This window comes from Coregonus clupeaformis, chromosome 37, assembly GCF_020615455.1.
Source record: "Coregonus clupeaformis isolate EN_2021a chromosome 37, ASM2061545v1, whole genome shotgun sequence".
In the NCBI taxonomy this organism is placed as follows: domain Eukaryota; kingdom Metazoa; phylum Chordata; class Actinopteri; order Salmoniformes; family Salmonidae; genus Coregonus; species Coregonus clupeaformis.
Genome location: NC_059228.1, coordinates 2,939,851 through 2,952,028, shown reverse-complemented (window position 1 = coordinate 2,952,028; position 12,178 = coordinate 2,939,851). Strand labels below are relative to the sequence as shown.

Sequence of the window (12,178 nt, the reverse complement as noted above, 5' to 3'; positions counted from 1 at the left end):
CAGTAAGGTACTTAACTGTTATCCATAAATGATTTGATATTGAGATTAAAACGGCTGCATTGGACCTTCAACATCAAGGCCAGGGTGGGCTGATCAAATTTCAACTACTTTTCAACTTCCATGGATGTCAGGTGTAGGTCGGTGCTCAGTGGGGGAGGATGCTGGTTAAAGTAAATGGAAAGAGAGGGGCATTGTGGGTAGGTGTCAATAAGAGCTGGGAGAGGTGACATTAACTGGAGAGTGAGAGAGAGAGAGGGAGAAAGAGAGATGGGTTGTCCAGACTGGTTTGACCACCAGACGACAGACAGTGAAAGAAAAGAGTTATGAGGTGAATATAACAGTATGCCAGTGGAAGGGAGGACAGTAGCAGGTGACCCAACTGTGGTTTGTGACTATTATGATTTCCCATTGTAGCCAATTCAATTGCAGTAAATCCGTTACAGTTTTTTTTGGATTACAAGGCACAAGGCAATTCAATTTATAGAAGGTAAACAATTCCAAAACTAAATATAAGTGTTGATATTAGTTGGCAGGGGTCTTTTCATCAACATTATTGTGTTTTGATGTATTTTTTATGCCTTTTACAACTTTTTCTGGTAGATGTTTTCTAAGATCCCTTTTCCATCTGTTTATCCAGAAAGCCTTTACTTATGCCACATTTCTTAGATGGAAAATGGCTTTAATTTCCCAAAGATATAGACTCTTAGCTTTCATTTGACACTCAATTTGATATGCTCCTATGAACTTCATATGTTGGTGCTCATGGGTCCTTTTCGATGGAAATGCCTTATTGCTATTATGTACAGTGCATTTGGAAAGTATTCAGACCCCTTGACTTTTTTTTACATTTTGTTAAGTTACAGCCTTATTCTAAAACGGATTAAATTGTATTTTTTCCTCATCAATCTATACACAATACCCCATAATGACAAATCAAAAACCGGTTTTTAGAAATGTTTGCAAATGTATTCAAAATAAAAAACTTAAATATCACATTTATATAAGTATTCAGACCCTTTACTCAGTTCTTTGTTGAAGCACCTTTGGCAGAGATTACAGCCTTGAGTCTTCTTGAGTATGACGCTACATGGTTTGCACACCTGTATTTGGCGACTTTCTCCCATTCTTCTCTGCAGATCCTCTCAAGCTCTGTCATGTTGGATGGGGAGCGTTGCTGCACAGCTATTTTCAGGTCTCTCCAGGTCCAGGCTCTGGCTGGGCCACTCAAGGTCATTCAGAGACTTGTCCCAAAGCCACTCCTGCGTTGTCTTGGCTGTGTGATTAGGGTTGTTGTCCTGTTGGAAGGTGAATCTTCACCCCAGTCTGAGGTCCTGAGCGCTCTGGAGCAGGTTTCCATCAAGGATCTCTCTGTACTTTGCTCTGTTCATCTTTCCCGCGATTCTGACTAGTCTCGCAGTCCCTGCCGTTGAAAACTATCCCCACAACATGAGGCTGCCACCACCATGCTTCACTGTAGGGATGGTGCCAGGTTTTCTCCAGACGTGACGCTTGGCATTCAGGCCAAAGAGTTCAATCTTGGTTTCACCAGACCAGAGAATCTTGTTTCTCATGGTCTGAGAGTCTTTAGGTGTCTTTTGGCAAACTCCAAGCGGGCTGTCATGTGCCTTTTACTGAGGAGTGGCTTCCGTCTGGCCACTCTACCATAAAGGCCTGATTGGTGGAATGCTGCAGAGACGGTTGTCTTTCTGGAAGGTTCTCCCATCTCCACAAAGGAACTCTGGAGCTCTGTCAGAGTGACCAACGGGTTCTTGGTCACCTCCCTGACCAAGGCCCTTCTCCCCCGATTGGCCCCCCGGCAGCCAGCTCTAGGAAGAATCATGGTGGTTCCAAACTTCTTCCATTTAAGAATGAAGGAGGCCACTGTGTTCTTGGGGATCTTCAATGCTGCGGACATTTTTAGGTACCCTTCCCCAGATCTGTGCCTCGACACAATCCTGTCTCGGAGCTCTACGGACAATTCCTTCGACCTCATGACTTGGTTTTTGCTCTGACATGCACTGTGAACTGGTGGACCTTAGATAGACAGGTGTGTGCCTTTCCAAATCATGTCCAATCAATTGAATTTACCACAGGTGGACTTCAATGAAGTTGTAGAAACATCTCAAGGTTGATCAATGGAAACAGGATGTCATTATGGGGTATTGTATGTAGATTGATGAGGAAATATTTATATTTAATATAGTTTAGAATAAGGCTGTAACGTAACAGAATGTGGATAAAGTTAAGGGGTCTGAATACTTTCCGAATGCACTGTATATGACTTGTGCGCATCATGTGTTTTGTCCGCACGGGGGCGTAGTTATTGCGAGTTGAGCCAAGCCAACGAAGGGCGGAAGACCCCTGTATGGGAGGAAGTTTGTAGTGAGCTCCGTAAATTGAGCACTCTCTCCTCGGGCGCACAGAGCAAGAAAGACTTGTCGTTTCTTTCGAGGCAAAAGCTTAGAAAGAGAGGGGGCCACTGAGATTTGATTGGCGGAGGAAGGCAGAGCCAGAAACACTGTGGGCAGGAAACGGGTCGAATTTCAGGGGGGGGGGAGAGATTGTGTGTGGAACGTAAGGAGGAGAAAAAATGTAGTCAACCTGACAAAGCGTCTGAGAACAGTACTAGGATTGTTTGGGAAGAAGACGCTCTGCCGCGAGGGATCATATATTGATGGATTCTATGTTTTTGGAGAGTTGATGTTCTTTTTTTTTACCCATTAGTTCATCATAAATTGCAAGCCTTTCGTTTGGATGAAGAGTGCGCTCGCTCTGGAACACTTGAGTTGACTAGCAACTTGGTGAAGAAGTTTCAGGGAGCTATGTTTTTCTAGTTATTTTTCAAGGATATGGATTTCAATTCTGATTTTTTTTTAAGTGCAATGGAACACCAATGATTTCGTGATTTAATAATATATTTTCAGTGATTGTATTTGTTGCTCGTCCAATTTGGGGATAGTAAAAAAATCGCTGCTTGGCATTTTTGGTGCAGTGGGGTGAATTCGCTCCATCGGGACTAGGCTACACATTCCTCTCGATTCGGCCCATGCACTCGCCTCCTGCCCCGTCCGTGCATGCGAATCGGAGGTCTTCCAGACTTTAGGTAGTTATTCGTGGTAAGTGTTTTGGCCGTATTGTGTGCGGCCATAGATCTCAAATAGTTATTGTTCTATTCGTCCTCGAACATCGGAGAATAGAATTGAATAGAATCGATTCCTGATGTGGGCTTTACGCATCTGAACTAGCATAGCTCATTTTTAATGTTGGTAAGACCTGTTGTTTTAGCCTAATTTGTTATTCTAAGGAGTTGCGAAATGACTAATCTTATCCATAGGCTAATTGAAATGCTAAATTGATCTGACAGTCAAATCATAATAAATTGCCAATATAATGTAGCCTACCCCGTTTCTACTACGAAGCAAGAGCTCGTGTTTTGTTATTTGTGAAATATATTGTTTTCCATTCAACAACAACAGCCTATAAGGCGATGTTTACCATGTTTTCACCTCAATTAGGAAATCAAATCTAAGCAGTGGTTGCAGCACCCATGCATGTTCATTAACAACAATGTTCTGGTTATTTATTACTTTGCTTAATTTTCTACATCGCATTGATGGTGCCAACTACCCCGTGACCGCACTTTGTGTTTTTACTGCGTGCACTCACTGAGCACTGAGTGCAAAAGCCAACTGATTTGAATGTCAATAGGATTTCAATCAGCGCTAAGAAATTTAATTCGGAAGATTTGGTTTAAATGGGGGTCAGGGAAACCTGTGGATATGCATATGAGGAAAAGCCCTGGTGTCCAAACTTATTGGATGTCATGTTGTTGACGGCAGCAACTCATAAAGGTTTTTCCAAAGCTGTAGGCTATACATAGGGTAGTTAGATTTACCACAGCAAAATCACCATAAGAAGGCTAGACCTAGGCGAATTGTCGAACCTAAAACATTGTCCATGAATTCTCGGTTACCTTGCTGTGCCGGTTTAAAGTGTACATTTTGCTTAACAAACGTGTTCCCATCAGGGAATAGACTATTGAGAAAGAAAATAGACGAATTTTGATTTGTAAATAAACCATAATCCTAAACCAAGGTAGCCTGCCCACTCTAGTCTAGTCCCATTACGTTGCACGTGCGGGATGCATCCAGGCAGCATCCCATGATGTAATGCGCGTGGTGCGCATAGACGTTTGCTTGCGGTCCGCGCGTGCTCTCCCCTCTCCAGTCATTAGATATGAAGCAGAATCTCTCGACACCTTTCAAAGTTGCTGTTTAGGCCTACATGCCAAATTACATGCATCTTCCTGGGTAAACCAATCAATACATCGCAGCTGGAGCAGAAGGCGCATGAGGAAGCGTGACTAGGGGCTCTTTGCAGCCGCTCCAAACCTCCATAGACTGTTAAAACAGATTGCACCGCAGATGTCTGGCAATGGCCTTTAGATTGATGTGTCCTAGTGTATTCCATTTAAATTATAAATCGCATTATCATAGGGCTACAATGAATTAAGTGCATTTATTTTGCAACAGAAAAGTATGCATATTCACTAATAAACCAACCACAAATGGAAAGAAACAGGTTTGGAGCATCTAGGATACAACTCATATAGGCTATTCAGTATTGGATGATTTACTTATTCATTGTAACCTACTCTCTGATCAGAAGAGGGTGATATTTGGTGGAATTTGATATTCCACAATTTCAGTAATAATAGCAATTATAATAATATCAATAGGCTAATCATTTCATTAGTGAAATGGTATAATACAGTACATATAGATAGCCTAGTAATAAAGTTATGTTTTTCATATCTAACAATGCCTATTCAATGCAGTTTCTGTTTTATAAATGTACATCTTTTATAAAGATGATTCTAGCCTAGAAATGCAACCGTCAAGTCCACTTAATATAAATGCTACATACTTAGAAGGTAGTATTGTAAAAGGGAACGTGAGGATTTGTGACAATGGGTCGGACTTAAAGGTAGCTGAGCTGAGGGGCATCAGAGCTTCGGTATATCTGGCAAGGCTTGTTTGACAGCATTTTGTGACACACTCTCGCTCTCACTCGCTCTTTCAATAGGTGCTATTGTAACTGAAATAAATAAGTCAGTGAACAAATTAGAATAGGTGAGAATATGACTATAGTATATTATAAATGTAGCTCAATTGGTAGAGCATGGCGCTTGTAAAGCCAGGGTAGTGGGTTCGATCCCCGCGACCACCCATATGTAAAAATGTATGCACACATGACTGTAAGTCGCTTTGGATAAAAGCGTCTGCTAAATGGCATATTATTATAAATGCAGAATTGGCTTAATTTTTATCTTTTGGTTTTCTACGTCTTATTTTCTCCCTCGCATCCTTTCTCCCCACATTATTTTAAATGTTTATCCCTACCTACCTTTTTCCCTCCATCCTCACCTATTTACCACCCTTTTTCCAACTTTCTTGCTCCTCCCACAGCCTTTCCTCAGCCCAGGATATTGGGGGAATTCACAGTGAGTGACAGGCCGGACAGCCTGCAGTTGATGGTTGGGTGGAGCCCCTCAGATGGGATCAGTGTCCAGGGGGAGGCAGAGCCTGAGGAGGAGGGGATGGGGGGGAGACTCACCCTCCACTAACGGGATGGCCTCGTGGGCCTGGTTGCTCACCGCCGTCCTGCTGTCCCTAGCAACGGCTACTTTGGCAAGGCCGCCGTACACTGCCGCCGAGGAAGAGGAGGCTACGCTAGAACCTGAAGGTAAGATACTGGCTCCTCATTGGCTTTATTATATACTTTGTTGCCCCTAGATACTGATCTAAGGTCAGTTTAGAGGTTTCCCCCTTCAATGGTGAAGGTTAGGATTTGGGAAAGGTAAGCTGATCCTAGATCTGTGCCTAAGGGCAATGGGCACCTGGAGCGTGTTATATAATGGTGTGATAGAGAGAAGGAGGTAATGTTGTTGTAAGACTCTACTTGGCCCCTTAGTTCTTGTCTTGTACCCCTCATTGTACAACTGTAAGGGGGGTAATTGTGGTTCGGGTTGGGGAGGAGGAGGGCTGGCACTTTTGAGTTGTACTCCCCTATTTATTTTCCCTAAAACATGCCCTCACCCTAACAATACCAAATATCCACAGTATTATGGATTAATTAGAAATAAAACATGTGGCATTGAGAAATTGGGGCACGTAATAAGGAAAACTATAAAAGGTGGAAACCAACTAACCTTGGCATGTGTGATGTTTGCCACACCATGAGATATTTACTACATGGCACATAACTTTGGTTCTTACTTCTTTCCCATAGTCACTTTTTCATTGCCTGTTGTTGGGAATTTTCAGTCTCAAGACACTATTTGTGTCACCTAAAGAGAAATACTGTCAAGAAAAGCGTATCAGGCGGTGGTGCTTTAAATTGCCATGGACAAAGCCTAGCGTGTGTGAAATACTGGTCCGTGACCTAGTATGAGAGGATGAGTGTGAAGATGGGTGGGACAGTGTTTTTACTGACACCTCTCGGGTGCCCCGCTGCCCCAGAGTGAGAGAGAGAGAAGGAAAGAGAGAGAACTCTCTATTCATCCTCTACTCGCACTGCTGTAGGCTGCTTCCCACCATACACAACACTTTTCAAGGTGTTGCTGAGTGAAGCACACTTTTTTGCTCCTTTTCTACTGTGTTTTTTTTGCTCTTTCTTGCTCTTTTTTTCCCTCTCTGTCAGTCTCTCTCTGCCTCTTCTGAGGGGAGGAGTGAGGATCACACACTTTAGCCCGTTAGTCTATGTGTAGCCTATTTTCCACCAAGCAGCCTTGTTTGTTTGGGAAGAAAATACTTGTTTTTGGTTAACAGTGTGAATGTGAAAGGATATACTTTCCTTAAATTTACACAGTTTTTTGGTTCCTTAGACCAGAGGATGTGGTTTGTCTTTTAAAAACAACCCCATGTCTAAAGTCGCTCTAGCTTGTCTCTAGCTAAAGTACCTTCCATGGCCATTTTTAAAACATATTTTTGGGCTACTGAAATGGTGCCTGACATTTTAGCATTTTCTTTTAGAAACTGTCACTTCTTGAAAGACATTTTGAAAGATGGTTTGTAGTACAGGCAGTGTTTGTGTTTGAGGGTACTATGTATTTTGTCTCTAGCCTCCAAGGAGCCTGGACATTCAGAGAAGTAGGCCTAGCCTAATTAGAGTTGTTGTGTTGGCTAGTCAGTCAGTAAGTCTTTCCAAGGCTCTAATCAACTTGATAAGTTGGGCCAACGCTGCATGACTTTATAATCCCCCTTCGCAGTTTACACACACACTCAGCCCCTGCTCTCTTGCCCTTTGGCCTAGAGGTCGGGAGTTGCCTACACTTGCCCAGACAAGGGTTACCTCACTACCTCAGGTTTTCACTCTTGTTTTTGTTGTTTACAGAAAGAGACTCCTCTTAGCTCCTATCAGCTCCATTTGAAAAACAGATTTATTGGACATGCTAAATGCGCATGTTGTAAGAGACTGGAATTTTTTCCCTTGTAATCCAATATGTGCAGATAGCAACATTTTTTAAGAGGATTTGTGCATAGTTGACTTTTCCTGACTTATCCTTCAGATAGGAGAGATTACGGAGAAGGAGGAAAAGTCGGGAAGTCATATGACGGGGCTGAACCTGGGGCTCACATGATGACAGATCAACAGGGCAGGTTTCTGAAGCTTGTTTAGAAAGCCCCAATATCTGATTCCCGTTCAGTTTTTATTAGCTGACCCTGGTCAAGCACATAGGGGTTGTATTCCACGACAGTGAAGTTTATGTGTGTGTGTTTTGTGTGAACCAGTGAGTTTAAAATATATTTGTGTGTTTTTCATAGGATTTATTTGGTTATTTAAAAACACAATCCAATCCAGCCACACACAAGTGGATACACTACATTTTAAACCACCAAAGATGCACCAAACAGTTTTACAACCTATTTCCATTGGGCTCATATGAGAGTGAATCTTTAATCTCTCTCGCTCTGATTGGTTGTGGTTGCGGCGGTGTCCCATCTGTACTGACTGAAAGAGAGGAATGTGAAAAGAGGTGAAAAGAGACAGACTAGACTGTCCCTCTCTCCCTCTCTTAATTACCCCCCAGAGGTTGTCTTGACAGTAATGGCCCCTGGCCCCACCCCCTCTGAACACTAGAGCGCCCGGGGCCACAAGTGCATGCACCACTGTCTTTCTATGCCTCTCTGGAAGGGGAGGGGTATTGTCATAGATTGCATATCAGTGTTACTGCTTGCTTTGAACAAGGAATGAACCCATGATAGCTCTGTTGCTAGTTTGTTTTCCTACCCACTGAAGAAGGCTGTTAAACTGAAATGTATGTGTATGCTCTCCCTTGGCTTAGTTTTACTTAAGCATGGACTGTTGAGGAATGTTCTCCATCTCACTCTTTATGCGTCATCTTTTTGTGTGTGGACCCATTACCTTTTTCCTTATCAAGTTTGTTTACCTCTGTATGAGGGAACTGAAGACGTAGAGCGAGCTTGGTTGTGAAAAGGCTATACAGTACTGGCATTGTTGTTGTCGTCAGTCACCCCGGTCGTTCGGTATCTATGGAACTGTTTGCCTTGTCCAGAAGCTAGGCTAGATTTGTGGACCGGAATAACAATGATATGGAAACGGGTTACAAACGCTGGTGTGTGTCCCTTTACAATGGCATTTATGCTGCTTGGCTCTGGGGCCTGTTTAGACACTTGTGTTGAATGAATGAATGTGGCACTGTGTGTGCGTGTGTGTAGTCTATACGTTGATGGAACTGACAAAAGTACAGGTGTTCTAGAAGGTAAACCTAGCTATCCTCGCCATAAAAATACAATCTATTCAGTCAATTTATATGGTCCTCACTCTTACTATGCTTGTGGTAGTAGGTTAAGTGGACTGAAGGATAGTCAGGCGAAATCAATGTAAATATGCATGGGCGTGACAACCCGTTGTCATGGAAGTCACGTCATTGTGATTCGTTTTGATTGATTGCTCCTCATTATGTTAGCAAAACGACTTGTCAGCTAGTGATATACAGTAGAACTCCAACCTGTAAGGCTAGTATAGCAAGGAGGAACATGCTGATACATACTGTGCTACACTTCTGTCCCTCATCTTGTATGGAGCAGGAAGAGGCTGCTACTGCCATTAAAATACAATTTAGTAGGGCTGGGACGATACCAGTATCGCGATACTTGTTAGTATCATGACAAGGAAACAAAACACGAAGCGGAATTAACTTCTTTAGGAAACAGCCCAAATATTGGAAACAAACATCATTATGTTGTCATCCATAGTCACATTTATTTATTTTCCAAGCTATAGCACACAATATTTTCCATACAGCAGGTTTTTAAAGTACCAAAGAGTTAGGTCTGCTGCATGTTTTCTTTTTTGCCATGGAAAACATGCTGTGATACTGGTATCGTTCCTCCCAGCCCTACAATCTAGTAATTATATGTCTATCTATATGGCCACTGCTCTTTAAAATCTCTGTTCAGGTTTTCCTAACATGATACATGCATAGTTATAGCCAGTTCAATTTGAATAAGAAGAACCCAATTTGATTGCATGTTTGTTTGCATGTGGGTGGTCGAGAACAGATAGAGGTCATATGACTTACCGCAAACATAGTGATATCTAAATAACAGTAGGATCCAGGTTGTAAAAGTGTAAAAGTGTCAGCCTGTCTGCCTGCACCTGGCCTGTTAATGACGTGTGTGTGCTTGCGTGAGCATGCTTACTGTGTGTGTGTTTGGTGTGTGTGCACTTGTGTGGGTGAGCGTGCTTATTGTATGTGTGTATATCCCAGTGGCAGTGGAGCTGAACTCTCTTACTAAACTGTCAGTGTGGCCAGGCAGTTAGCCTGATAGCTTCTTCTATACAATTGACTTTTATAGGCCCCTACTTGTCTGCCGTTAGGCATAGTTAGTGTGGAGGTGTATTGGCGTTATATGGACTGTTGTTTGCCTTGGCCGATACAGCAGAAAACGCCTTGTTGTCACTCCTCCACTACCTCACACCTGTCTGATAAGAGGGTGATAGAACTGAGCGAGTGCCTGTGCCAGGCTGTGACCAAGGGATGCCACAAGTTGACCACAACACAGTCTCCCTTCCTTGTGTGTTTGCCATGGGCAATGATCAGCTCAAACAGATCTGGGCCCAGTCTAGGCATGACTGGGACAGGAATGAACTCCAGAGCAGAGTGGGTTGTTAGTGGCTGGAAATTGCAGCCTGAGCCTCCATGAAAGAGCGGGGGCAGGGTTCGATACTGTGACCAAAACAGTCGCATTTGCGACCGTTTGACTTGGCAGATTTTTTTTTTCGCCTGGTTACGTTAGTTTTTGCTTCACAATTTGCTTTTTTCCCCTCCATTATGATTTATTCAAACAGTAATGTGCAAATGACCAAAAATAAACCAACTTTCTGAACAGGCAACAAAGGCACGGGAATGCCCCTGTCTGTGTGTGTCAGGACTTGACATAGAGGTGAGGTTTTTGAAACCCTCCGGGCCAGTCGATCATCCCCGTCAGTGGCCCACTTGGACCAGTGAAAAAAATATTTCAATAATGCAATTTTTAATCTAGGCTATATCATTTATTTAAAAAAAACAGATAGATTACCGAAGCTGTTCGTTTGCTATGTTGATTATTTATCACACGCGCGCTACACACATATAGCCTATAGATAATCTGTCGGGCAGAGAGAGCACGCAGCTCTCAAACAGCTGGTTGTTGCATGGAGAGAAGACCGACAGCGGTAGCGGTAGGAAAGATGTTCCAAGTTATGATATCTACCTGTAAATGCTAAGGCAAGAATGGGTATGCAAACCAGGTATTTAAAAAGTTCAAAGTCTTGGTTGAATATTTGCGATGCACAATTCAGTCATCATAGAATAGCCTACCTTTAAAATAATTTTGTCTAGGCTCTTAGGTCCTTGAAAAGTAATTGAAGTTATGGTAGCCGATTTAGAAGTTCTACAAGCATTTCGCTGCACCTGCGATAATATCTGCAAATCTGTGTACGCAACCAATAAACTTTGATTTGATTTGCAATATAATTATTCAACTTGTCACTTTCTCATTGTAAAACAAGATACAGTAACCCCTCAATAACTCTTCAACATCTCAAATGGCGAGAATGACTAGCTACCACATGGACAGACTTCATTCATGTGTTTGTGTCGAGAGCATGCTGTCTATTTAGTCAGGCAATGCCCACATTATTCAGACATATTTTTAAATGTAAAAAATAATGTCAATGTATAATGCCATTGCCATCTTGACCCGGGCCAGTATTCTTTTCATTCATGCCAATAGTTTAAGCATTGTTGTGGACTAAGAACATCCAATTTTGTTGTTTTTCTATTAAAAAAGTGTGAGAGTTTTGAGAGTGTGAATGTTTTGAGAGCGAAAACCTGAAAAACTGGGGGAAATCTCAGTCCTCTACCCACTTTCTTTTTTTTTGTCATGGTATCGTTTTGGTATCAACTGGTCTGGTGCAGCCATCTAAGGTTACAGTGACTTTATATTCACACAGCTTCTAAGGACATATACAGTGCATTCGGAAAGTATTTATACCCCTTGACTTTTTCCACATTTTGTTGCATTACAGCCTTATTCTAAAATTGATTAAATCATTCCCCCCCCCCTCATCAATCTACACACAATACCACGTAATGACAAAGCAAAAACAGGATTTTAGATTTTTTTTTTAAAGGGTCTGAATACTTATGTAAATGTCATATTTCAGGGGGGGAAAAATCATACATTTGAAGAAATGTCTAAAACCTGTTTTCGCTTTGTCATTATGGGGTATATTGTGTAGATGGATGAGGGGAAAACACAATTTAATCCATTTTAGAATAAGGCTGTAACATAACACAATGTGGAAAAAGTCAAGGGGTCTGAATACTTTCTGAATGCACTATACATAATGTTTACATACCAAATTTCATGGCCCCATGTCCATCGGTTCAGTTCTTATAGCCCTGGTGTGAAAGTGTGCCATCTAGTGGTGTAGCATGGCTGACATTTAGTTGTTAAAAGTTTCCTTGTTTTTTAAGATATCAATACCAAATTCAATGTGGCTCATCTTAGGGATATCCATGATAGCGATGACAAGTTTAATTTTGATAGGCCACTGTGGAGTGGATTTACAGCAGTTTAAATGGACACGTAAAATCAGATTTTTC

General features: G+C 42.1%; 1 protein-coding gene across 9 annotated transcripts in view; it reads left to right on the top strand.

Annotated features, from left to right (window-relative positions):
- The first annotated feature begins 2,408 nt into the window (after positions 1–2,408).
- The window catches only part of LOC121553451 (fibroblast growth factor receptor 2), a 104,741-nt gene continuing 94,971 nt past the window's right edge, over positions 2,409–12,178 (top strand). For 4 of the 9 annotated variants that reach the window (XM_041866561.2, XM_041866558.2, XM_041866554.2 and 1 more), the window contains exons 1-2: positions 2,410–3,116; positions 5,469–5,745. In XM_041866561.2, the coding sequence (XP_041722495.2) occupies positions 5,556–5,745 (190 nt within the window). In that variant the 5' untranslated portion in view covers positions 2,410–3,116; positions 5,469–5,555. Of the gene's footprint in view, positions 3,117–5,468; positions 5,746–12,178 lie in introns of all 9 variants that reach the window. The other 5 variants (XM_041866562.2, XM_041866564.2, XM_041866559.2 and 2 more) reach the window with 2 other exon arrangements.